The sequence below is a fragment of the Schistocerca americana genome, chromosome 3, assembly GCF_021461395.2.
Source record: "Schistocerca americana isolate TAMUIC-IGC-003095 chromosome 3, iqSchAmer2.1, whole genome shotgun sequence".
Taxonomy (NCBI): domain Eukaryota; kingdom Metazoa; phylum Arthropoda; class Insecta; order Orthoptera; family Acrididae; genus Schistocerca; species Schistocerca americana.
The window spans coordinates 276,309,399-276,336,882 of record NC_060121.1 but is presented as its reverse complement, the minus strand read 5'-3'; the positions used below and the strand labels follow the sequence as shown (position 1 = coordinate 276,336,882).

Below are 27,484 nucleotides of genomic sequence, written 5' to 3'. Positions count from 1 at the left end.
TGGTATAGCCATCCATGCTGCATTCACCTGGTTCCAAAGTTTGTCAGTGGTGGTTCGCAAGGGGTCACAGTGCTGCACCCATTATTTCACCATATCCCACACATTTCCGATTGGCGACAAGTCTTGTGATCTGGCGGGCCAGGGCAAAAGGCAGACATCCTGTGACACAAAGGAGGCACGTGTTCGTGCGGCAACATGTGGTCGTGCATTGAGTTGGTGAGAAATGGCGTCTGGGGTGTTGTGCAGGAAGAGATGGCTACAGGTCGCAGTATGTCATTCACGTATGTCACACTGGTCATAGTGTCCTGGACATGAACCAACTGTGATTTGTGGTTGCACCAAACAGAACCCCACACCATAGGGCTTTGAGCTGGTGCTATATGTCTTGCGCGAAGGCAATCACTGGGATGCCGCTCCCCCAGTCTGCAACGAACCATCGTTTCCAAACAAACAAAACCTGGATTCGTCCGAAAACACTATCTGATGCCATTCCTGTACCGAGCGATGTCGTTCCATACACCGTTGCCGTCCAGCATGTTTCTACACATTCGTCAAAGGTAGGTCGAGAAGTGGACGACGCGCACGTAACCCATGCCGTAATAAACGGCGACGGACTGTCGCCGCTGATAGTGTATGATGCGTTACACTGTCCCTACTGTTTCTCCAGGGCCGAGTAGGACGCATATCCGCCCGGCAATGCCATTCGGATGAGATTTCGATCTTCTCGGAGGTGGTCTTCGTGCTGTGACTTGACCCATCCCGTCGTGTTCTACAGCCTTCCGTGAACCATTCGTCCCACACTAGCAGCAATGTCCGGGATGGATGCCTGACATTCTCCCTTGCCAATAATGATCCTTCTTTCCATTTCACTGATTTGATGGTACAGTTCGCGTATACGTCTGCGAGGCATCCTGCACTTCTTATCAAGTCATACTGATGCATTACTTTCGGTTTATAGCGACAGCGAGTCAGCAGACGCATTTTAACGGTAGGTGGTGTTGCACAGTGATATCGATGTTGACATTGAACCTGCGTGCCGACATGTTTCAAATGCTAATTATTTCCACAGAACATACTAAAGTACATGTACTGTGAATATGAACCTGCTATCTCCAGTCATTCATTGTGTTTTCTCTGAACATGAGTATATTTACTGCTTGAAATGACGCAACCATCAAAAAGAAATCAAGAATGGGTCCAGTGCCTTACATGTAAAAGGTAAAGTCACGACGATTGTGCCTCATGAAACATTATTTTATGTGTGCATAATTAACAAAACTCGGACAATGATGATGAATAGGCCTTTAATTAAGGTAAGATGAATGTGCCGTGAACTGCTAATTTATGGGACGCACAGCAGTTTTGTGCGTGGCATCTCCTGGGTTACATGTAGCTAGAGGAGGGTTTTGTCCAAAAAATGAATCGCCATTCGCACCTTGAGGTTAGTTCTTTTCTTCTTTTCCAGAGTAAATATGCAGTGCTACCAGCTGGCAGGTGATGATGGAGCCAGAAGGTTTGAAATACGTTGTGTACAATAAATTAAGTATAAATGTAACTGAATATGATTTCTTAACCAGTAACGTAATTTCTCTACTCCTGTTGTACTAGTTCTTTCCCTAACGCCGCAGCCGTCTTGCTCATCCATCACTGTACATTGATCTGGTAGTTCGTGGTCTCAGCATCAGTAGGTATTTGTAGCTGTCTTTTGGAAACAATGACGTTGTCCTCTGGTGAGGGTCATCGAATGTGGCCTGGTTTAATATACCTGACAGAGCTCTTCGCCACGCCACAGTCTCCTCACCTTTCATTTCACGCTTTCACTTTCTGCAGGGTCAGTGTGTCGAAAGTCGTTCTTGTGAATGAGTTATGTACTGGTACTCAAGAGCACACGGTTGACAGAGTGGCGTCATGCTCCCTTTTAATTCAGGCCGTACTGCTGAATTTACGCCTCAGACACTGTAAAGTGTCAGGCAAATCCAACACCTTCCATGAAAACCCTGACATGATAAGCAAATCCAGTAGTATGTCACATAGCTCTGAATAAATCGTGACATTAAATTAACCAAAGTAATACCAGTAACGAGTGAGCAAATGGAATGCCACAGACTAACACAAGAATGCCTAAATGCATATCACACCTTCCCACCGTGAGACAGGCGCAGTTCCGAGGGGAGAAACGAGAACAGAAGCCGAGAGCAGAACCGTGTTAAGCTAGAAGGCCCTACGATAAGGAACGGACACCCACGTCGCCAGCTAACCGCCAGGACCACCCCCCAGCCCATGTTAAAAGCTAGAGCCCTCCAGAAGAACAGTATAGATCTTACGATAACACTAAAAGGGCCACCCCAGCCGCAAGTTTTAGCGTGAGACTTTTTCACGTCTGTTACGTCAGGACCACCCCCCAGCCCATGTTAAAGATACAGCCCTCCAGAAGAACAGTATAGATCTTACGATAACACTAAAAGGACCACACCAGCTGCAAGTTTTAGAGTGAGAGTTTTTCGCGTCTCTGTTACGTTGCAAACTTTAAAAACATTGCCCCACCACGAAAAGTATAACGTTTCTCATTGGATAGACAGAATTTTTGTAGGCGGAACTTAAGGTTAACATTGAGATCCTGATTGGTCAGATGAAAACACAGCCAGATAGTTTTTTTAAACCAACTTCGGTAAATTGTAGTAAGGAGAAGTTAGGAGAGAGTTGCTTCCGAGACGGCGAGGTGAGCGGAGCTGTGCTGCCTGCCGCCCCCTGACAAACACCGACAAGGTAATGAACGCACGCGATGCCGCATAACAGCGCATAAAGCTTCACTCAGAACTGCAGAAGTCTCATCTGTTACACCCCCTTTTTGCGTAATACTAGTGTCGATCGTCAATTAAAGCTCATGGTGTTCACATTTGCCACTTGAAGTAAGAATCTGAAAAGCCATGATTTTTCTGTTATATACACTCCTGGAAATGGAAAAAAGAACACATTGACACCGGTGTGTCAGACCCACCATACTTGCTCCGGACACTGCGAGAGGGCTGTACAAGCAATGATCACACGCATGGCACAGCGGACACACCAGGAACCGCGGTGTTGGCCGTCGAATGGCGCTAGCTGCGCAGCATTTGTGCACCGCCGCCGTCAGTGTCAGCCAGTTTGCCGTGGCATACGGAGCTCCATCGCAGTCTTTAACACTGGTAGCATGCCGCGACAGCGTGGACGTGAACCGTATGTGCAGTTGACGGACTTTGAGCGAGGGGGTATAGTGGGCATGCGGGAGGCCGGGTGGACGTACCGCCGAATTGCTCAACACGTGGGGCGTGAGGTCTCCACAGTACATCGATGTTGTCGCCAGTGGTCGGTGGAAGGTGCACGTGCCCTTCGACCTGGGCCAAACCGCAGCGACGCACGGATGCACGCCAAGACCGTAGGATCCTACGCAGTGCCGTAGGGGACCGCACCGCCACTTCCCAGCAAATTAGGGACACTGTTGCTCCTGGGGTATCGGCGAGGACCATTCGCAACCGTCTCCATGAAGCTGGGCTACGGTCCCGCACACCGTTAGGCCGTCTTCCGCTCACGCCCCAACATCGTGCAGCCCGCCTCCAATGGTGTCGCGACAGGCGTGAATGGATGGACGAATGGAGACGTGTCGTCTTCAGCGATGAGAGTCGCTTCTGCCTTGGTGCCAATGATGGTCGTATGCGTGTTTGGCGCCGTGCAGGTGAGCGCCACAATCAGGACTGCATACGACCGAGGCACACAGGGCCAACACCCGGCATCATGGTGTGGGGAGTGATCTCCTACACTGGCCGTACACCACTGGTGATCGTCGAGGGGACACTGAATAGTGCACGGTACATCCAAACCGTCATCGAACCCATCGTTCTACCATTCCTAGACCGGCAAGGGAACTTGCTGTTCCAACAGGACAATGCACGTCCGCATGTATCCCGTGCCACCCAACGTGCTCTAGAAGGTGTAAGTCAACTACCCTGGCCAGCAAGATCTCCGGATCTGTCCCCCATTGAGCATATTTTGGGACTGGATGAAGCGTCGTCTCACGCGGTCTGCACGTCCAGCACGAACGCTGGTCCAACTGAGGCGCCAGGTGGAAATGGCATGGCAAGCCGTTCCACAGGACTACATCCAGCATCTCTACGATCGTCTCCATGGGAGAATAGCAGCCTGCATTGCTGCGAAAGGTGGATATACACTGTACTAGTGCCGACATTGTGCATGCTCTGTTGCCTGTGTCTATGTGCCTGTGGTTCTGTCAGTGTGATCATGTGATGTATCTGACCCCAGGAATGTGTCAATAAAGTTTCCCCTTCCTGGGACAATGAATTCACGGTGTTCTTATTTCAATTTCCAGGAGTGTAGTTATTGAGAAGCCACATCAGCCACTGTAATTTACGACAAGTTAGATAAGTAATTGAAGATAATTGAGGGTCACTGTAGACCATTTTGATAGTTTTCTCTTTTGTGAAACTTAATTTAAGCCTAGATTATAGATGTGATATGGCATAGGTCATCCTTCGATCCATTGTAGAACTTGGAAACCCATTCAGGGAATATTCGTCCTCATTTTTGTTGAACGCAGTTGGTTTTTACCATCCTGTATTAAAACATTTCCTTTTATCAGTAGTGCAATTTATAAACAATGTTTTGTGAGTAGAATAAAATTTTCAATGGTAAACTTAACTACTTTTTCGACGTTATTTTACCAGCTAACTAAAAATAGGAAAGCCTTGAACCCCTTCCACTAAATTTAGTTAGTATTAAGATTCTTTTGCAGGGAGTGCAGTGGAGCTGACGCTGAAATCATTAAGTATTTGGTTATATCATCGCTAGTCTCACTGAACTCTTCTGAACTCTACATGTCATGTGTGGTGTGGCGTCTCCTTACCAGCAACAGGTCCCAGGTTCAAACTAGTCAATTCCCTAAAAAACACGCTCAGAGCGTCGTTGCGCGAAAGTGGTAGGGAGACACGACATAGAACAACGGACACCACGCAGAATGTTAAAACACCTAGACTGAATGATGTCTTGCCAGGGCCACCGTTCTGTGCCACACGTGTTGCAGTACCGGATTTCGTGCATCCGATATAGATGTTGTGCACGAGCTTGCCCTGGGTTGACTCTGCGCTGGCCTGGGAGAGACTTAAAAAATTTGAGGTTTGCCCATAATGCCTTTATGTGGCGCAACAGTCGATTTGGGCAGCTTTACAAGGATGGATTTGTTACTCAGGTGACATGTAACGAGTAGTTCCTGTTCGAACTGACTGATCTCTCCTGCTTTTATTGCTTCTCTGCTGGCAACACCGGACTCCCGTCTCCTTTTATACTGGCAGATAAGACTCTAATGACATCTAAAGGTCAATTCCAAATAACATAGTGGTATCCAGATACTTCTGGTCACATAGTATATGTTTGTGGGTCATTTTTACAGTGGGAGACAGTGCTGACTTCTGTGATCAGTGATGCTGCTGCAGGAATAGAATTCATCTAGGCGGTGCCCTATACAAAGAGTGGCGAACAAAATCATGCAAAATACTGCATGCGATGTAACAGTGAGTCGCTCCACTGCTGCTGAAGTCTATGCAGTGCATTTGTCTCAGTACAGTCTTGTCAGAAATAGGTTCCTAACGCCCCACGTTCAAATCGTGGACGATCTGACGCACTGTAGAGAGTCGATAGTCTCCTATGGCTATAGTAATGGAATACTGTGTGACACAATGGCCTGGTGCAAGTGTTTCACTCAACTTGCGTGTCCCTAACCGACCCCAGTATCTACGGTTTAACGTGAAATACCGTCCTTGAGGAGTGAAGGTAGGTGAAAGGGAAGCTTTAATATTTCGTGATCCGATTGGGATTCTAACACACGACCCTCCAATTTCCACGCACTAACTTTATCACGACACTCCTATGCCCAACAACCGGATAATTCTGGGGAGGCGGCATGACGTATGTTCGTTAAGCACTTGTGGTCGCCCTGTGACTCAGTTTACGCGTATGGAAACATTGTTAGTGCCATGCTGAAGAACCCTACTGGACACTGCTGATGTAGGAAATCTAAGTTCTTGCGTAGTCGTCGTTATACTATGACTCATGCGTCTTGCGCTGATAATCATCCGAAGTTCAAAAGCGTCTAACCCGCACCGGGACCTCACTATAGCAGAATGCTCGCATATCGTGGTACTTTTTACCATACATTCGATCGTCATATAGGGCAGAATTTAAACTGGGACAACCGTTCCCGTTACTTAGTTTAATGTTCATGTTTTACTAGTTGCCGCATTTATTACGTGTATCTGTACGCTACGTGTACGTATAATGGAGATAAAATAAGCTTTTTTTCACTGTTGTCGGCACTGATGTCTCTTCTACCACCGACATGATGTGACAAATTTCATGAGACCTCAGTAACAAGTGTCGTGACCGAAAAACAATTACAAGATGGAGACAAAGTGAAAAGAGCCAACAGTAAATTCTAGGAATTAATGAAAGAGCTGCATCTATTTGGTGTGATATGAGTTCCCACAACTGTTCTTCTTAAATTAGGAGTTGTCTAAAACTGTTTGCAAACATGGGTCGTGTTAATTACGGTGTAGGTATGCTCTGACAAGCAAATGTTTTCATCTTAGCGCAGCCTGGGTCAACGAACGGAAAGAATTATACTACAATGATCCACTGAAGACCACAGGTTTCTTAAATGAAAAACACTCAGGAAACAATCCGGCAGAACCCCTGCGAGTTCGGACTCACTCCGCATATACACAGCATGTTCCCCATATTGTGACCACCAAAAATATAGCGACAGAAGAAAGATAGCAGCACGAAAAACGGATCTACATCTACATACATACTCCGCAATCCACCATACGGTGCGTGGCGGAGGGTGCCTCGTACCATAACTAGTATCTTCTCTCCCTGTTCCACTCCCAAACAGAATGAGGGAAAAATGACTGCCTATATGCCTCTGTACGAGCCTTAATCTCTCTTATCTTATCTTTGTGGTCTTTCCGCGAAATGTAAGTTGGCGGCAGTAAAATTGTACTGTAGTCAGCCTCAAATGCTGGTTCTCTAAATTTTGTCAGTAGCGATTCACGAAAAGAACGCCTCCTTTCCTCCAGAGACTCCGACCCGAGTTCCTGAAGCATTTCCGTAACACTCGCGTGATGATCAGAGCTACCAGTAGCAAATCTAGCACCTCGCCTCTGAATTGCTTCTATGTCCTCCCTCAATCCGACCTAATAGGGATCCCAAACGCTCGAGCAGTACTCAAGAATAGGTAGTATTAGTGTTTCATAAGCGGTCTCCTTTACAGATGAACTACATCTTCCCAAAATTCTACCAATGAACCGAAGACGACTATCCGCCTTCCCCAAAACTGCTATTACATGCTTGTCCCACTTCATATCGCTCTGCAGTGTTACGCCCAAATATTTAATCGACGTGACTGTGTCAAGCGGTACACTACTAATGGAGTATTCAAACATTACAGGATTCTTTTTCCTATTCATCTGCATTACTTTACATTTATCTATATTTAGAGTTAGCTGCCATTCTTTACACCAATTACAAATCCTGTCCAAGTCATCTTGTATCCTCCTACAGTCACTCAACGACGACACCTTCCCGTACACCACAGCATCATCAACAAACAGCCGCACATTGCTATCCACCCTATCCAAAAGATCATTTATGTAGATAGAAAACAACAGTGGACCTACCACACTTCCCTGGGGTACTCCAGATGATACCCTCACCTCCGAAGAACACTCACCATTAATGTAGAGTAATGAAAATTCGGCAATACATGTGCCTAGGTGACATATTTCAGTGACTAACATTGCACGATCACAAGTTAATGTAAGCGCGAGATATGTCATTGCAAATATGAAATGCTGGTACATGAACAACCGATGTAACCGCCAGAATGTCGAATGCAAGCATGCCGAATGTGGGCTTGTGGGATAGAGTTCCATGCCTGTTGCATTTGGTTGGTCTGCACATGGACGATTAATGCTGTTTGTGGATGAAGGTAGAGTCGTCATCCGATAATGCCCCATGTGTGCTCTATTGTAGACAGAACTGGAGATCGAGTAGGCCAAAGCAACAGCTCGACACTGTGTAGAGCACGTTGGGTTGCAACAGCGCTATTGGGCGAACGTTGTCCAGTTGGGAAACACTCTCTGGAATGTCGTTCTTGAATGGCAGTACAAGAGATCGAATCACCAGATTGACGTACAATTTTGCAGTCAGAGTGCTTGGGGTAGCCACGAGAGTGCTCCATCTATCGTATGAAATCGTACCGCAGACGATAGCTACAGGTGTGCGTCCGATGAGTGCAACACGCAGACAGCATGGTTGCAGGCCCTCAACTGACGTCCTAATCAATGCACGGCGATCACTGGCACAGAGACAGCTTTCGTCAGAAAACACAACAGGCCTCCACCCTGCCTTCCAATGAGCTCTCACTTGACACCACTGAAGCTGCAAATGGCGGTGGCTTGGGGTCAGTGGAATGCACGCCACAGGGCGTCTGGCTCGGAGCTGTCCTTGAACTAACCGATTTGTAACAGTTCGTTGTTTCACTGTGGTGCCAACCGCTGGTCAAAATGCTTCTGCTGATGCAGTACGATGTGCCAGAGCCATACGCCGTACACGATTATCTTCCCTCCCGGTACTGCCACGTGGCCGTCTCGAGACCGGGCTTCTTGCGACGTACATTTGGGTGACCACCGCTGCCAGCAGTCATAAACAGTGGCTACATTCCTGCCAAGTTCTACATTATCACAGAAGGAACATCCAACTTTTCGTAGCCCTATTACACGACCTCGTTCAAACGCACCTGTCAGTGACGGGTTGGTAATAGCGTATTTGTCGTCTTAAAGATGTTGTTGACTAGCGTCAGCTCACCACGTCCAGTCTCAAAGGTAACTAACGGTCACAGCGTGTATTTAAAGAAAACCTGATTTCCATCCTCATAGTGGCGTTACTAGCGCCAATCTTATACGACTGGCGCGTATTTTGAATAGACGTCACCTTTCAGATGTAGAAACTTGCCCACCAACTTTTGTTTTATGTCGCACAACTCCTCTTTGCTGTTGCAATTTAGTTCCGTAAGTATATTTCGTAAACGATTCGAGGACACGAAATAAGGTTTCCAGTAAGTCAGTGCGTGTCAGTCAGTGGTGGCGGACGAGGGGGGAGGGGGGGGAGGGGAGAGGGGAGAGGGGAGAGGAAGGAGGAGGGGATAGAGGCGTTCGTATAATACAGAGTCAAAATTATTCTTCATGAATTCATGAAGTGTTTAATTGTACTTTCATATTCTAAATGGAACTGGATGTGGTACTATTTATTCCCATTAACTGGTGCTCTGTTAATACATCGATTTTGAGTAAAATCGAATGAACAGTATTAGATTTATTCCATCATTTTGGAATCACCATCTTAGCTTTATATCTTCTCGAAGTAAAATGTTGCACTTTCAGCAGTTTTATGCAAGCAAATTAAATTCGTTTTAGTACATTCTTTTCGGAGACGGATAGTGTGTTTTTCGTACCCCTTATATAGATCTTGTTTTAGTCATTCTTCATAAGCGTACATCACGTTCGTTCGATTCGTATTTATCAGTACTGTCTACTTGTTTCTCCCAATACGTTTTAAGTGCCTGCTATGTAGAAAACAACTATGAATTTAAGTTTTTCCACTCTTGTTTTCTAGTTAGTAACTGAATTATGTGATGCAATTGCAGACTAAGGAGAAGCTACCCTTGGGACCTACAGTGCAGCCCATCGGATTCTCGGAAAGCACTCCCGCGGCGAACACGCTGTGCAACGTAAGCGGCTGGGGTGTCACTGCTGTGGTGAGTATACTGTGGTTTTACCATCTGTCGCAATTATTTCCTTGGATGAGTATGATAAGCGCACTGTATTGTATGTAAAATCTGTTGATTCCTATCTAAGTGAATGCAAAGTACATCGAGAAAGTTGTTAATATTTTATGTCCATCTTAAAGATGTTTTTAACTTTACTGGTATATAGGTCGGTGCTAAAGTGCAGAGTTACAAAAAATTGTTATCAATTATTAGATAAGAGTAGTAGTGGAATGGTGTAAGTGGTAGAGCAGTGATTTTTCTTTAAGTAACTGATTCTCTGTTAATTTGTATCCGAGAGGACTTCAAAAAGTAAATTACGCAATATTGTAGCAGGCCATATAATTTCTACAGAATATGCTCACTTGACTTGAAAGTGGCACAAATACGTGACGTTACTTTCAGACGTAGTCGCCAAATCTCAATAACGGTCAGAAGATTCTACCGTTTGTTCTGTTCCTCGATAGCCGTCCGGGGTGGCGCTACAGTCTGGAACCGCGCGACCGCTACGGTCGCAGGTTCGAATCTTGCCTCGGGCATGGATGTGTGTGCTGGCCTTAGGTTAGTTAGGTTTAAGTAGTTGTAAGTTCTAGGGGACTGATGACCTTAGAAGTTAAGTCCCATAGTGCTCAGAGCCATTTGTTCCTGGATAATAGAACGGAACCAGTTCGAGAACCTCTGTGTGATCGTCGTCATCCTTGGGAAATCTTTCACCCAACGTATGTTCTTCCTGCGATATGCTCATATACAGATGGCGGTAATACCGCATACACAAGGTATGAAAGTGCAGTGCATTTGCAAAGCAGTCATTTGTACTCAGGTGATTCATGTGAAAAGGTTTTCGACGTGATTATGGCCGAACGACAGGAACTAACAGACCTGAACGCGGAGTGGTAGTTCGAGCTAGATGGAAGGGGCACTCAATTTAAGAAATCGTTAGGGAATTCAATATTTCTAGATCCACAGTGTCAAGAGTGTACCCAGAACACCAAATTTCGGGCATTGCCTCTCACCACGGGAATGTCAGTGGACGGCGGCCTTCACTTAACGACCGACAGCAGGTACGGCAGCAGACGACCGACGGGATTGCCTTTGCTAACAGCACGACATCAACTGCAGCGCCTCTCCTTGGCTCGTAACCATATCGCTTGTACCCAAGACGACTGTAAAACCAAGGCCTGGTCATATGAGCCCGATTTCAGTCGGTAAAATATGATGGTAGGGTTGGAGATTGGCGTAGAACCCTCGAAGCCATCGACATTGTGAAGAAGGCGTTGTGCAAGCTGGTGGTGGCTCCTTAATGGTGTAATAGATTGTGTCCTTTGGTCTAACTGAACCGATCGTCGGTTACAAATGGTTACGTTCGGCTACTTCGAGGCCATTTGCAGCCATTCATTGACTTCAAAACAGCGATGGGATCCATATGGGTGATAATGCACCATGCCACCGCACGACAATTGCACGCGGATGCTTTGAAGAACATTCTGGACAACTCGAACAAATGATCTGGCCACCCAGATCATCTAACATGAATCCCACCGAACATTTATCGGACATAATCGAGAGCTCAGTTCGTGCTCCAGCAACACTTCCGAAATTATGACGGTAAGGGACTTCCAACGACTTGTTGAGTAGATGGTACCTCGATTTTCTGCACTACCGCAGGCAAAAGGAAGTTCGACACGATGTTAAGTGGTACCTCATGACTTTTGTCAGCTCAGTGAAGAGTGTTGCGTTGTCATGCAGAACAATGCCTCTGCAAATTTTCCACGCGCTGCGTTCTTTACTGCGTTACGCGGCGATGTCAGTTTTGCACAGTACGAATTGGCTTCAATGGATATGCCTTTTGCCATGAACTCTGCGCACACGACTCCTTCAAGGGCCACGAAAATGGTGACCGTGACCTTTTGCTGACGTTACAACTTTGCATTTGTTGGGCGGAAGCGAGTAGATGTCTCTCCATTCCATAGAGGCTCTGTTTGTTGCGGATGTGAAGTGATGGTTCCATATCTCAGCGACCGTTATGATATGCCTTAGTAAATCATTGTCGTCCACTAGGTAACCCTAACTTAAATGCAGAGACACCGTAGACCTTGTGTCTTTAATTACAGATTGGCAGTTTCTGGTACTGCAAACGACCTCTGGCAATGGGGTGCGCACCGCCTATCGAGATGCGAGTCTGCTCAGCAATGTCCGCGAAAGCCACTCTGCGATTGCTGACTATCTTTTCCTGGACTGCCGAGACTTTGTCTGTGGTCGATGATGATGGACTACTTTCCACATCAGCATCACCCACGTCTGAGCGGCTTTGGTCAAATTGTTGACACCATTTTTTGGACGCTGCATTCCCTTTGGTCCCTACACCGCCATCTTGGCCACAAGAATCGTACTGTATGGCGTATTTCAACTTTGGAGTTTGTTTCCAGTACAATTCGATGTGACAACGCCAGCAAGATGCTTTATCTACATCTTCTGACATGGTTGCACCTAATGGTGCGCTCTTTGCCGAAGTATTACGATTCGAAAATTGTAGAGATGCTCTGTCTACTAATATGTGTCAATTTTCTGTATCTGGCGCATCGCCAGAAGAGAGTAGACTTTCCAGGTTTTCTGCAGAGACAGATCTGCTGCGGTACAGATTACAGGTGCACCACAACGTGGGTCGCATTGGACAACGCCGCTTCGAATGACGAATACGATACAGGAACATATCCGTGTCTCAAAAACTATTCGCCTAAATATTATGATACTTTATTTCGCAGCCTTCCACATCGCTACATTTCTTATTACTCTGGTAAGCGGCCGGCCAGGGTGGCCGAGCGGTTATAGGCGCTACAGTCTGGAACCGCGCGACCGCTACGCTCGCAGGTTCGAATCCTGCCTCGGGCATGGATGTGTGTGATGTCCTTAGGTTGGTTAGGTTTAAGTAGTTCTAAGTTCTAGGGGACTGATGACCTCAGAAGTTAAGTCCCATGGTGCTCAGGGCCATTTTTGAACTCTGGTAAACCTCCTGCTTTAACTCTATGCCTCTGTGCCTATGGTTTCCTTGAGTTTCGATATTTTTAATGGAAGAATTGATTTCGAGTTTACAAAATCCTGTAAGAGAACCAACGATTTCCGTACACTGAGTTTCATTCTTAGTTACCAATCCCTTCATTTGAGAATTTGACTCATGTCTCTTCTACTTATACAGGGTCGGAACTATGGCCTCTATGTTGCCAGGATGGCATGGAGTGAAATGTTTTACATAGAATACACTACTAGCAAGGCGAGCAGAAGGGTTCTGGCCACGCCGGTATGCTTGACGCCAGCGTGTTTCGCAGTTACGCACTCTTGGCTGCCGTGGTGATCGAGGTGTGTACTCAACACCCTACAGCATCACAGTCAGCTAGCCGCAGCTCGGTCGGTGTTGCCCACAAGTCTCTGTCGGCCAGAGGTTACCAGGGCATTCTCGTTGACGTCATAGACTGCGTCCCGGAAAGGCAACCAAGAGCTCCATGTGAGGTGGCTGTAGTCATGAAGAGTTGTGTCATGATCCCTCATCAAGGGAATGGCCAGCGACGCTGATGTCCGCTCGTAGTGCAGGTTGGAGGGCAGTAGCTGTTGCACTCTCCGATAGTCCCACTTTTCATCAGGTACCATCAGTTAGACCTCCAGGGAACCAGTGGTAGTAGAGGCTGCAGAAGGCTACTGCAGTTAAGTCCTTCCGGCTGTGTGTGTTGTAGAATCCTAGACTGCAGTCATCCAGGTGTGCTGCTGATGGAGGGTCACAGACCCCACGCAAGGGCTGGTTAACTCCAAACCGAGAAGTAAACTGTGGGAGACAGAGTATTTGCACCAGCTGATCTATGCTGATGACGTTATAATGTCACAAAGACGACCAAATGTGACCAGATTTCCTAAACCCTTCACCACTCTATAGTCTACACCAGGGCTTCCCAACCTTTTCAGCTGGTGGACCCCTTCTTCAGTCGAATATCCATGGCGGACCCCTAGTCAGTCAAGAGCACAGTAACTTTAAATTTCAGAGCGAAAGCCATCGGAACTGAAAGCTTCTTAATGCATGTGTCATGTCATATGTCATGTTGTTCCCAATGATCCCCCCCCCCCCCCCCCGAAGTATCAATAGTCTTTGGTTTAGAGATGAATGAAAACAACTTGAAGGTCAAAAATCGACTTATGAAATAGGTAGCGCACTGGCAAAGCAAGTTTAACATTTAATGATGCCTGGGGCTGCATACGTGCCAGCGAGCACTGTGATTGGTCGACAAAGCTTGCTCCGCTCACGCGTAAAAGGTTTGAGCGCATCTAGCGCCGTGAGCCGGCGCACAAAGTACACCAGTATTGTTGCGAAACGGTCGATCAGAGAAGCCGCATTCTCCGGCACTAAACTGCGTATGCGTACTCACTTATGAACCGCAAAGGCTGCTTGGAAATACGACCTGAAGTAAAAGTACACATGTTTTTCACATGAAAAAAGTGATGAATTTGATATTTACATTTTTATTCAATAATTTTACTCATTATTTTACACGATTTGGTGAAACGTGGCCGCGGACCCCCTAGAAAGAGCCGGCGGACCCCTAAGAGGTCCGCGGACCACACGTTGGGAAGCCCTGGTCTACATCATACCATGGTGTCCCAGCTCACTCTTCAGGCTTTCAGTTCAAATACTGCTGCGGCATCTGCGTGCTGAAAACCATTCTTGCATATGACTTACATGTTGTTGCTTCACAGTGTCTGCTTAACAGAAAGACATTACACTGTCTTCTCCATGAGGTCACCTTGGTGCCTTGACACCTTTGTCCTCTAGCTAAGTTTGTCATTGGCAGTTTAGCTGAGTGTTGCCTGTAATATGGGCTTTTCTTCCGGGTTGTCATTCCAGACTATGTATTGCTTACTAGCCTGCCTTGATTTCCAATCTAGCTTGGATACTGACTGGGGAAACTTTAAAAATTTTCACATTTACCTCATGTATCATTCTGGAATGTAACATATTTTGCGCTAATACTCAAACCTCCAGACGCCAGACCCTCAGAATGATACCAACCGTTGTCTCTCGGTAGTGTCAAGGAAAACACTGATTTAGTTCGTGGTATGTGCTGTCGTCCAGTAGAACGTGCGTAAACTGTAGTTGAAAGTAACACCAGAAATACAGAAATACGGAGCACAGGAAAAGTGTATCTCTGAAGTGTGGCATCGAAGATCTTCAGTGGGTGAGCCGATGGAGCGTGAGGTCATTGTACAAAAGGTCAAGCGTTTAAACCCCCCTACTAAAGGGCTTTCTTTAACTGTTTACGATTAAAACTGGTATATGGGAAGACACTTTCCTGAAATTCGAAGAAAATTTTTGTAGTTTGTTCAAAAATGTTCAAATGTGTGTGAAATCTTATGCTAAGGTCATCAGTCACTAAGGTTACACACTACTTAACCTAAATTATCCTAAAGATAAACACACACACACCCATGCCCGAGGGAGGACTCGAACCTCCGCCGGGAGCAGCCGCACAGTCCATGACTGCAGCGCCTAAGACCGCTCGGCTAATCCCGCGCGGCTTTGTAGTTTGTAGCAATGTTCTTTTGGTAGTCTGTTTGTGCTTCGGTAGTTGAAAGTAGCAAACCTATAGAGCACATTTGTATAGACAAGTTTGGTGTTGTGTCGCACGTGTCCGACAAAACACCACATCTATCTATACAGATATACTCTACAAGTTTGTGACCTTCAACTAACGAAGCGAAAACAGACTGGCAAAGGAACATTGCTACAAGCTACGAAAAGTTATTTTACATGTCAGGAAAATGTTCTCTCGTATAACAGTGCCACGTGTAAACAGTTAAAAGAAATTGGCGTCAATGTGGTTTGAACGGGGAACTTTTGCTGTGATAACCTCAGCCTCTTCCAACTGACCCAACCGATATCTACAAAATAATCACTCACAGATATTGTTCTCCTGAGCACCGTAGTTCTGGTGTCACTTCTACTTATAGTTTACGCATGTTCTGCTGGACGACAGCACACATCACTAACTAAATCAGTGTTGTGTTTGATACTCTATCGAAGTATAATGTTTGGTACTGATCTGAGTGGTTGACATCTGGAGGTTTGTGTGTAAGCTCCAAATATAATTTCTCCGTTTGAGAATTTATTTCATAACATTTTCCTTCCATATTAGAATTTAAATTTTGCCTTAACCATGCTATCATGTCTTCTGTAATATAAAAACTCACTGCCCTGATTTAGAACTATTAGATCGAGCAACATTTTTCGTCCCACATGAAATTGATGATCGTTTAGTCATGCGAAAATTTAATTCTGGCGGTAAACCCGCGAATACACACATATTTACGCTTCTGACTTTGATACTTATCAGCCTTGTTAATTGCTTGTGTTCTTCTTCTGTTGCCGAGGTGGAGCTGCTGCCCAAGCCTAACTTGAAGATTCTGTGTCTCTATCATTAGCGACTGCTCGAGAGCTGTAGCCGTTGCTGAAGACGCAGAATCTGATGGGATACCTGTGGCTGATGTCTCAGCTGTTGCTATCAGTGCTATACAGGGTGTTACAAAAAGGTACGGCCAAACTTTCAGGAAACATTCCTCACACACAAAGAAAGAAAATATGTTATGTGTACATGTGTCTGGAAACGCTTACTTTCCATGTTAGAGCTCATTTTATTGCTTCTCTTCAAATCACATTAAGCATGGAATGGAAACACACAGCAACAGAACGTACCAGCGTGACTTCAATCACTTTGTTACAGGAAATGTTCAAAAGTCCTCCGTTAGCGAGGATACATGCATCCACCCTCCGTCGCATGGAATCCCTGATGAGTTGATGCAGCCCTGGAGAATGGCGTATTGTATCACAGCCGTCCACAATACGAGCACGAAGAGTCTCTACATTTGGTACCGGGGTTGCGTAGACAAGAGCTTTCAAATGAAAGTCAAGAGGATTGAGGTCAGGAGAGCGTGGAGGCCATGGAATTGGTCCGCCTCTACCAATCCATCGGTCACCGAATCTGTTGTTGAGAAGCGTACGAACACTTCGACAGAAATGTGCAGGAGCTCCGTCGTGCATGAACCACATGTTGTGTCGTACTTGTAAAGGCACATGTTCTAGCAGCACAGGTAGAGTATCCCGTATGAAATCATGATAACGTGCTCCATTGAGCGTAGGTGGAAGAACATGGGGCCCAATCAAGTCATCACCAACAATGCCTGCGCAAACGTTGACAGAAAATCTGTGTTGACGACGTGATTGCACAATTGCTTGCGGATTCTCGTCAGCCCACACATGTTGATTGTGAAAATTTACAGTTTGATCACGTTGGAATGAAGCGTCATCCGTAAAGAGAACATTTGCACTGAAATGAGGATTGACACATTTTTGGATGAACCATTCGCAGAAGTGTAGCCGTGGAGGCCAATCAGCTGCTGATAGTGCCTGCACACGCTGTACATGGTACGGAAACAACTGGTTCTCCCGTAGCACTCTCCATACAGTGACGTGGTCAACGTTACCCCGTAGAGCAGCAACTTCTCTGACATTAGGGTTATTGTGAACTCCACTAAGAATTGCCTCGTCCATTGCAGGTGTCCTCGTCGTTCTAGGTCTTCCCCAGTCGCGAGTCATAGGCTGCAATATTCCGTACTCCCTAAGACGCCGATCAATTGCTTCGAACGTCTTCCTGTCGGGACACCTTCGTTCTGGAAATCTGTCTCGATGCAAACGTACCGCGCCACGGCTATTGCCCCGCCCTAATCCATACATCAAATGAGCATTTGCCAACTCCGCATTTGTAAACATTGCACTGACTGCACAACCACGTTTGTGATGAACACTAACCTGTTGATGCTACGTACTGATGTGCTTGATGCCAGAGCAATGAGTTGTATGTCAACACACGCACCGAAGTCAACATTACCTTCCTTCAATTGGGTCAACTGGTGGTGAATCGAGGAAGTACAGTATATACTGACGAAACTAAAATGAGCTCTAACATGGAAATTAAGCGTTTCCGGACACATGTCCACATAACATCTTTTCTTTATTTGTGTGTGAGGAATGTTTCCTGAAAGTTTGGCCGTACCTTTTTGTAACACCCTGTATACGCAGCAAATCTCCATCCGTCGCCGTCTTCTTCCCCTTTCCTAAGTTCTGATAGCCACTTTTATGCACACAACTGCTGAAAAGTATGTAGCTTGCGACTCCCACGCAAAACTATCTATTATGTCTTCGATTTAATACTTGGACCACGAAGAATGAATTTAAATCTCAAATGAGAAAAACATTTGCAATTTCAAAGTGATTGAATTCATTATCCCAGGGGAGAAAAGCCCCACCTTCGACGGACTGGCACTAGCGCTGTTTACTTAAATTATTCCTGTGACGAGATGGAGCACTAGAAAAAGTTTGGCGATTTATCTGGAATAGTAAATCAGTACTTCTGTAGAGTCGAACTGTATATGTCTGCTTTCATGTCCAGTAGCTACCTTGCGATCCTTTGGTCAAAGCTTATCTAAGCATCAGGATGTACAGTGAATTTAAACAAGTGTAAGATGCATTAAAATATATAATAATAATATATTAGAAAAGTTAAATTCTCTGGAACAATTATTGCAGCCAATACCAAAATATTTACATTATAATGAACTGATGATTTATTCAATAAGTAAAAGCAGATGATTTAACCTTTTCACAGGTAAAATTTATATTCCATATATATGAAAAATAAAAGGTCAAAAACTGTCTTCCTTTGTGATAAATAATGCACTTTCGCCACAAAAAATTATTAATCTGAGCGAATATAACGAGACCCCTGTTTTCATGTGAATCTACAATTTTCAGAGTTAGATTTTTAACTTTAGAATGATTTTATCAGGATGGCAATTATGAAACAAAATATAACAAATCAGTGCAGTGCCAAAACACATTTATTCTCCTTACAATGAAAAATATAAAATGTGATACTCAACTTTCCAACATAACATTTGAAAATGTCTTTAACATACCACACAGCAATGTTTTCTACATTCTGTGAAGTAGTCTGGGGCATATACGTCCTACTACATACAAATTATGTGCAAACCAGGAGAACTATGAGGAGTGTAGTAATGTTTTAAAACAATGTCTATGATATGTAAGAACATACAGTTTACCTCAGACGTTCTTTTGATGGAGAGGATGGTGATTTGATCTGATTTTCGTGAAAAAGACGCACTGTATCATCTAAATGCACATGCCATCCCATTTGATCGCTTGCACCCTTCTATATGTCCATCGTGTGGTCCATAGTATTTTTCTCCAAGTTCCGAAAAGACGTTGCCACATGCTAGCGTTAGGCATATATCAGTAACAGACGTCCTAACCATCAGAGCTGCATTCCACTTTAGTGGGGTATCTGTGTGCCATCAACCACGAAAGGGTTACAACGGTGATCCTACAAATATTGTTGAAAAAATTTCAGAAATTATAAAATTCAGTAACGTTCGCATGATTGTGTATTTAAAGTGGTAGCTGATCCATTGAATACAATCTGAAGTGCTGACTATACGCAAAATATTTGGCAACTCAGAAACAATTAAAATTCACTTAATGGCGGTCAACATATCAGAATTCACGTCATTGTGAGGAGACTCTCGCAGTCTATTTAATAACGTAAATAATAATAATAATAATAATAATATAAAATAATCAAAGTTCAACATTGTACATCGCGTAACATTTGCAAAAAGTTAAAGTTCCAGCAGATTCACTGATTCTAAATCCCATTTGATTCGTGATTTATCTAAGTGTTAACAAATGCTCAGTTCAATAATTCAAAAACAGTCTTAATCGCATTTATTATTATTGTTATACCGCCAACCGGTTTCAACCCGACGTAGGGGTCATCTCCTGGGCGTTTACACCATTGGTCGACTGCTGGTGGTGTCACTCCTGTCTACATAACATAAAGATGAAATGACCCCTGCGTCGGGTTGAGACTGGTTGGCGGTATAATAATAATAAATGCGATTAAGACTGTTTTTGAATTATTGATTAATCATACTAATCGCTGCTTCTCTCCACAGCCATGTTGCCCAAAAGTACTCAATTACTGAGCGGCCATATACCGCACGTAATAAATCGCTTCACAACTAAAAGCACACTACCAGCTCTCCAACATAGAACTTACCCATAAGATCAGTCCACATAGTGTGGATGTCCAACACGGAATGCTGCTCGATGACTGTTATAAGACTTCAGTTTCTCCACCAGAACTGACAAGGAACATAAAATATAGAAAATGAACCACCACTTACAAAATATACAATTTACAATAATAACATATGTGTCAAAATTTAGAAAGTGAACCACCATTTACAATATGTACAAGTCACATTTATAACACAAATGACTAACGAAAGGTCTTTCTCTTCTGTCCTGCCCTCAGACCCTACACATTTAACAGTTTATGCAGAATTCAGTAAAATACGAAATTTACGCACCTGTGACTACGATAAATGACGAAGAATTTGTTGTTAAAACTTGATGAAAAATAAAGATAGCCCGTTTGTAGAAGCATCTCTTCATGCTTTGTTCGATGGTAGGATGAAATACCACATTTAAATTACCTTTGCAGCAGCTGATTTTGTTCCGTCACAGCCCCATCTGCTATTACAAAATTGTTGGGGGTCAGCATTTGTTTGACAGGTAAGGGGCTACTCAGTATACATATTTTAATGGACAAAATATTAGACATCTTAAACAAATACATTCCAGTTTGTAAGCTGAGAAACAGTTGGTTGTCCTACTCATATCACATGGCCACCACGTAATTTCATGACGTAGACATCAGCTATCATTCGCCCAGAAAAAGACACAAAACCTAGTTACGCAACATTCTATCCATTAAAAACGACTGCAGCTACTCAAAATCCGCCTGGTACGAGCAGACCAAAATTTGTCTCAAAAATATATGACACCGTCATTTATACCTTGTACGGTTGAGGACAATGTCAATGTAAAGTCAGAAATTCCACCAGCAGCGGAAATGACCGATAGGTTTTATTCCGGTGTCTAGCTAAGATGATAATCACATTTTGATATACGATATTTTGACAGGAGACTGATGTCATAACCACTTTTTGTGAGCCATGGTGTGATGTTTTCCAGATGCCTGAGATCCGATCTGTCTGGAGCCACAGTCCTACCCGTCGTCTTCAAGTCGCGCAAGTGATGTGACCTGTGCCTGTACTCTAAACTGTGTGACCTACTCATCATTTTATCCACTGTGAGGGAATTTCTGCTGTGTTTTGCCTACATCGGAACCAGGCGCATGTGAGAGGACTGACTCACTTGGCTTTTTAGGGTCTATAAGTAAAGGCCTAATAAGTGGTCCCCCTGCTCAGACTTCAGTCATACCACTCACTTAGTCATCTCGTGGGTCCATGACCGAAGATCGAATACGTAGTCTCCGTCTGTATTCTATGCAACTGTAAGCTGGTCTGACTTGTGTTGGTGCTTGAACTGAAGCTAATCTATGATATAGGCGTAACAGAGAGATTGTAGTCCAGACAACGAGCGGACATTAAAAAATCGCTTCAAGCATCTCGAAAAGGAGACAGTATAAATAGGTAACATGCTGTGTACACAAACATAATTACTAACCATATATAACGTACAGATTAAAGAGGATGAATATAGCGCATAACTGGTTTTCTTTTCTACCTGATACTTTCAGATATTTTGATATTGTTATTGAATTGCATCTAGATGACTTAAAGAGATAAATAATCATGACACTCATACGAAACAGAAGAAAGCGGAAAGTCCTCGGTTTGACACAGAGATGGTGTTAATATCAGTCAAGTTCAACTTTAGTCTTGGTTCAAATTGGGGTATGTCATCTTTCACAATAAATTTTCAGTCTGCAGTTCAGTGCGTACTCGTTTAAGACTCGATAAGAATGGTGTTTCGGACCAGGTCTCGAATCCGAAACATCTGCCTGAGTTATCCAGGCACGCCTCATGCCCTCACAGCTTCACTTCCGCCATTACCTCATCTCCTACCTTCCAAACTTGACAGAAGTTCTTCTCTGTGCGGTGCTGTTAGTTAATACAAGTACCATAACCAAATTATTGTGTCATATTGAGATGTTCCAACAGTAATACAACCAAAGGTTCCCTCATGTCATCAGTTTAATCAATATATACAAAAAAATAGTTTATTCATTCCACCACTCCAAATTAACATACATCTATGTTATTCAGAACAGAAAATCATTACTCACAAAATATAAAGGCAAGAAGTTTTTGACATCAATGTAACACTGCGGTTCACAGATACTTGCCAATATCTTTAACAGTGCATACCTTGCAAAAGCTCAGAAAAATTTCCATAACGTCTCAACAACTTTAAAACAGTTCCCCCTAGTCTAAATACAGAAGACACATTGACACACATAGTGGTTACGGTTACTACAAGCCACACCACAAGTTGGGAAACGGGGCCAAATTTCTAGTAGTTTACTGTCGAGTTGAGATTTTCACACACAAATGTTTTATTCATATCTTACAGAAACTAGCAGTCCGGCCATAAACAGCCTTTTAAACGCGGCGCTAACGCCAATCAAATCATTTATAGCAATACAACAATTTAAAAAAAATTCATTTTTTTAAAAAAAAGCACAGAAGCTAGCAGTACGGCAATAAACAACCTTTCAAAACACACCGCTAACGGCAATCAACTAATTTATAGCAATGCAACAGTTTAAAAATTTCTTAAAAAACACACACAGAAGCTAGCAGTACGGCAATAACAGCTTTCAAAACACGCCGCTCACGGCAATCAAGTAATTTATAGCAATACAACAGTTTAAAAAATTTAAAGAACATTAGTAAACAGGCTACTAAACTAAATACAGAACTTTGTTAATAAAATACGGTGAGGCAGTGAAGCTACCAACACTGCCATAAAAAAAAATCAAAGGTCTCAGCAAAAACACGATTAATGGCAATAAAGGAATGGAGGAATTTAAAAAAAGTTTTTAAACAAAGTGTCCTGGAATATCATTAGAACGTAGCAGATACGACGAACCCGTGTATGGCGGCCACAAATCACCCACTCAGGGATGCTCAGGCTAGGCAGAATACTGACCAATTTAAATACGCCCGTAAACACAATTGCCACTCTCAGGCTGGTCACTGCACCGACTTTTAGTTAGCCGAAAACTTGTAATAAGATGGCTTAACTTGATGACAGAATTAGAGCTAACCTCGTGCAAGGAAACATTACACCCCACAGTCCTGAATGAGCGACCACATGATCAACCAACAAGAAGCATGAATTTACTCATAACACACGACAGAATAGCGAAACAAACTGCCAAAACTACACCTCCCATCGGGCAGTAACGAGAGGAGGAGGAAAGATCACTGTCTTCAATTACACCGGTGCCGGGGACAGGAAACCCGATCGCCGGAGGCCACAAGGCCGAAGAGACACTGGTTACGCGAACTTGTTACTTACTGATTGAACCTTCCACTAACTTAACTTGCAATTATGCTCGAACAGGCAGTACACGACCTCCGATGGCAAGGATCCACACATCCGACCTCGCACGCGTCGCCATTGTACCCAACACGCCACGGTCACGCGAAACACGCTCTGTCAACGGAGTTCACGTCTTCTCTGCAAACGTTGACGGGTAGTGACCGCTCCTTCATGTTAGGTGTCTCCTCTTTAAACTCCAGTGTTGAAACGGAGGACTTAAAGAAGCTTGTTAACGTCTCACCAAGGTTGGTTGGTTGGTTGTTTTGGGGGAAGAGACCAAACTGCGAGGTCATCGGTCTCATCGGATTAGGGAAGGACGGGGAAGGAAGTCGGCCGTGCCCTTTCAAAGGAACCGTCCCGGCATTTGCCTGGAGCGATTTAGGGAAATTACGGAAAACCTAAATCAGGATGGCCGGACGCGGGATTGAACCGTCGTCCTCCCGAATGCGAGTCCAGTGTGCTAACCACTGCGCCACCTCTCTCGGTCTCACCAAGGTGAAATGAACAGCAACTACTCGTGGGGCGATTCTGTATTTAACCAACCCGCGGGGAGCTCTTCCGTCAAATCGACCCGCCCGTTACACACAACCGACATACTTCACGTGGCGACTCGGTACAACCGACCACGCCTGGTACGCGCTGGCGAGCCACACTGCCCTCCCGTGTCCACCACACTCTCTGAGAGCACGCCCCTACTTCCGCGCCACCACACGAAGTTACCACAGGTCAAAGATCTCACTTCCTCCGTAGCAGTTTCCCGGAAGCAAAAACGCAGCTATCGATAGCCGAGGGAAAAGACAACTAAGCAGCCACTTAATGACAGACAACATATCAAACAAACATGTCAGGGGAAGAAAAGGAAAACCAATGCAATCTAAATACAAGGTGTCGCACGAGTCGATACACGGTTCACACATGTTCTAACAAGGGGAGGCCGCCAGTTGAGAAATTCAGATTCGATTCATACTGCGCATAATAGAAACTTATGGCCAGAGGTGTAATGTGGCAAAGCACCAAGATGCACTTCTCAGCGTTGTCGAGAAAATCGAGTTAAAAGAAACCGTTGCTGTGAAATGCTCTCTACGATTAATGATTTCCTACAGCGTCGTGGCGCAGCGGTAAGCGCTCGGGTTCGTAATCCGAAGGTCGCCGGATCGAGCCTCTTGCCATGCAACTTTTTTTTCTTATTTGTTTTTTGTAATTCAAATGTACACACACACAGATATATATATATATATATATATATATATATATGTATATATATATATGTATGTATATATATATATATACATATATATATACATATATATACATCCAGCATCTCTACGATCGTCTCCATGGGAGAATAGCAGCCTGCATTGCTGCCAAAGGTGGATATACACTGTACTAGTGCCGACATTGTACATGCTCTGTTGCCTGTGTCTATGTGCCTGTGGTTCTGTCAGTGTGATCATGTGATGTATCTGACCCCAGGAATGTGTCAATAAAGTATCCCCTTCCTGAGACAATGAATTCACGGTGTTCTTATTTCAATTTCCAGGAGTGTATATATATAATACAGCATCTCCACGCGGCATGGACTCACTGCTTGTTGAATATGACTGTTACTTCCTTGTGAACACACAAGCACAGGGAGGCTCAGCCGTACGCCGCAATATGTATCTGGAATGATTTTCTCCAGTCCAGGAAGCACTCGAAAAGCACTGCAACACGAGAAAACGTTAACCAAGAGCCTGGTTACCGCAATGCAGCGAAACGTGGTACTGTTCGACGGCGCAGAAACCATGTGCATTCCCCCATCAGCTAACATCCTGCTCTCGGCAGCGTTTCCGCCTTAGCGACTAGTAAAGCCACTACTGTCTCTCCAGTCGGAACGTCTACCTGCGTTCGCTACCTGTCCGTTACTTCACATTCTTCAGATAACATATCAGAGAGGTCACGTGACCTCGCAATATCTTTCAAATGGTCCAAATGGCTCTGAGCACCATGAGACTTAACATCTGAGGTTATCAGTCCCCCTAGAACTTAGAACTACTTCAACCTAACTAACCTAAGGACTTGCTGTCAGGAAGGTCGCAGTTCGTAGTAATAGACGGCAAATCATCGAGTAAAACTGAAGTGATATCAGGTGTTCCCCAGGGAAGCGCCCTGGGACCTCTGCTGTTCCGGATCTATATAAATGACCTGGGTGACAATCTGAGCAGTTCTCTTAGGTTGTTCGCAGATGATGCTGTAATTTACCGTCTAGTAAGATCATCCGAAGACCAGTATCAGCTGCAAAGTGATTTAGAAAAGATTGCTGTATGGTGTGGCAGATGGCAGTTGACACTAAATGACGAAATGTGTGAGGTGATCCACATGAGTTCCAAAAGAAATCCGTTGGAATTCGATTACTCGATAAATAGTACAATTCTCAAGGCTGTCGATTCAACTAAGTACCTGGGTGTTAAAATTACGAACAACTTCAGTTGGGGCCGGCCGAAGTGGCCGTGCGGTTAAAGGCGCTGCAGTCTGGAACCGCAAGACCGCTACGGTCGCAGGTTCGAATCCTGCCTCGGGCATGGATGTTTGTGATGTCCTTAGGTTAGTTAGGTTTAACTAGTTCTAAGTTCTAGGGGACTAATGACCTCAGCAGTTGAGTCCCATAGTGCTCAGAGCCATTTTTGAACTTCAGTTGGAAAGACCACATAGATAATATTGTGGGGAAGGCGAGCCAAAGGTTGCGTTTCATTGGCAGGACACTTAGAAGATGCAACAAGTCCACTAAAGAATCAGCTTACATTACACTCGTTCGTCCTCTGTTAGAATATTGCTGCGCGGTGTGGGATCCTTACCAGGTGGGATTGACGGAGGACATCGAAAGGGTGCAAAAAAGGGCAGCTCGTTTTGTATTATCACGTAATAGGGGAGAGAGTGTAGCAGATATGATACGCGAGTTGGGATGGAAGTCATTAAAGCAAAGACGTTTCCCGTCGCGGCGAGATCTATTTACGAAATTTCAGTCACCAACTTTCTCTTCCGAATGCGAAAATATTGGTAGGAATGATCATCAAAATAAAATAAGAGAAATCAGAGCTCTAACAGAAAGGTTTAGGTGTTCGTTTTTCCCGCGCGCTCTTCGGGAGTGGAATGGTAGAGAGATAGTATGATTGTGGTTCGATGAACCCTCTGCCAAGCACTTAAATGTGAATTTCAGAGTAATCATGTAGATGTAGATGTAGATCATGCCGGAGGCAGGATTTGAACCTGCGACCGTAGCGGTCGCGCGGTTCCAGACTGAAGCATCTAGAACAACTATGCCATAACGGCCGACGCAATATCTTTGACACAGCCGCTGTCGTTTGCAATAGCGCCAGCCATAGGCACGATACCTTGCGCGACTACCAGTCCTGAAAGTAAAGCTGTGAGAGGCGGTCATAAATGACGCCTATATAGCTCGATCGGTAGAGGAGAAAAGTATCGGGTTCGAGTCCTGGTCTGGAACACAGTTTTAATCTTCCAGGAAGCTTCAAACATCGTATCGGTCTGTGGATCGCTTCTTGCACGACTTACGCTTGGAAATGGTCGATGAACTGCACAGTCTTAATGTTTTGTCTTTGTGGTGTTCTACAGTGTGCAGCTATAAGCTTGATGTCATATTTCTGCAGAATGGGCCCACTACAGAGCAGCTGAAGTACGTGACGGTGAACGTGACAGACACAGCGGTTTGCCGCACGAGGCTGCTCGTACTGGAAGGAATGCTGTGTGCTGGAGGGGTGGGGAACGAAGACTCCTGCCAGGTGAGTCTACTGTCCTTATATAGATAATAGTCCCTTCACTTCACCGTGTTAAGTCCTCATAGTACTCACGAATTGTGTCCCACTTCTGTCATAGAATCTTCAAGTAGATGATGAAACAATGTATTCCTTCTTCAGTACACTTTCCGCAGACATAGCCATAGATCATTTATTATTTAACAGTTTGTTTCTTCAGCTCTTCCTGTTACCTATAATTTGAACTTTCTCTTTCAAATTACTTCTATCAAAACTTAGTACTGTTTTCTATACATCGGCATGTAATGAAACTACATGTACTACTAGAGC

The 27,484-nt window shown here is 44.5% G+C and overlaps 1 protein-coding gene across 1 annotated transcript in view; it reads left to right on the top strand.

Annotated features, from left to right (window-relative positions):
• The window catches only part of LOC124606013 (trypsin alpha-3-like), a 41,133-nt gene that overhangs the window by 5,387 nt on the left and 8,262 nt on the right, over positions 1-27,484 (top strand). Inside the window, exons 3-4 of the mRNA XM_047137976.1 lie at positions 9,752-9,862; positions 27,050-27,181. Of these exons, the coding sequence (XP_046993932.1) occupies positions 9,752-9,862; positions 27,050-27,181 (243 nt within the window). The remainder of the gene's footprint in view (positions 1-9,751; positions 9,863-27,049; positions 27,182-27,484) is intronic.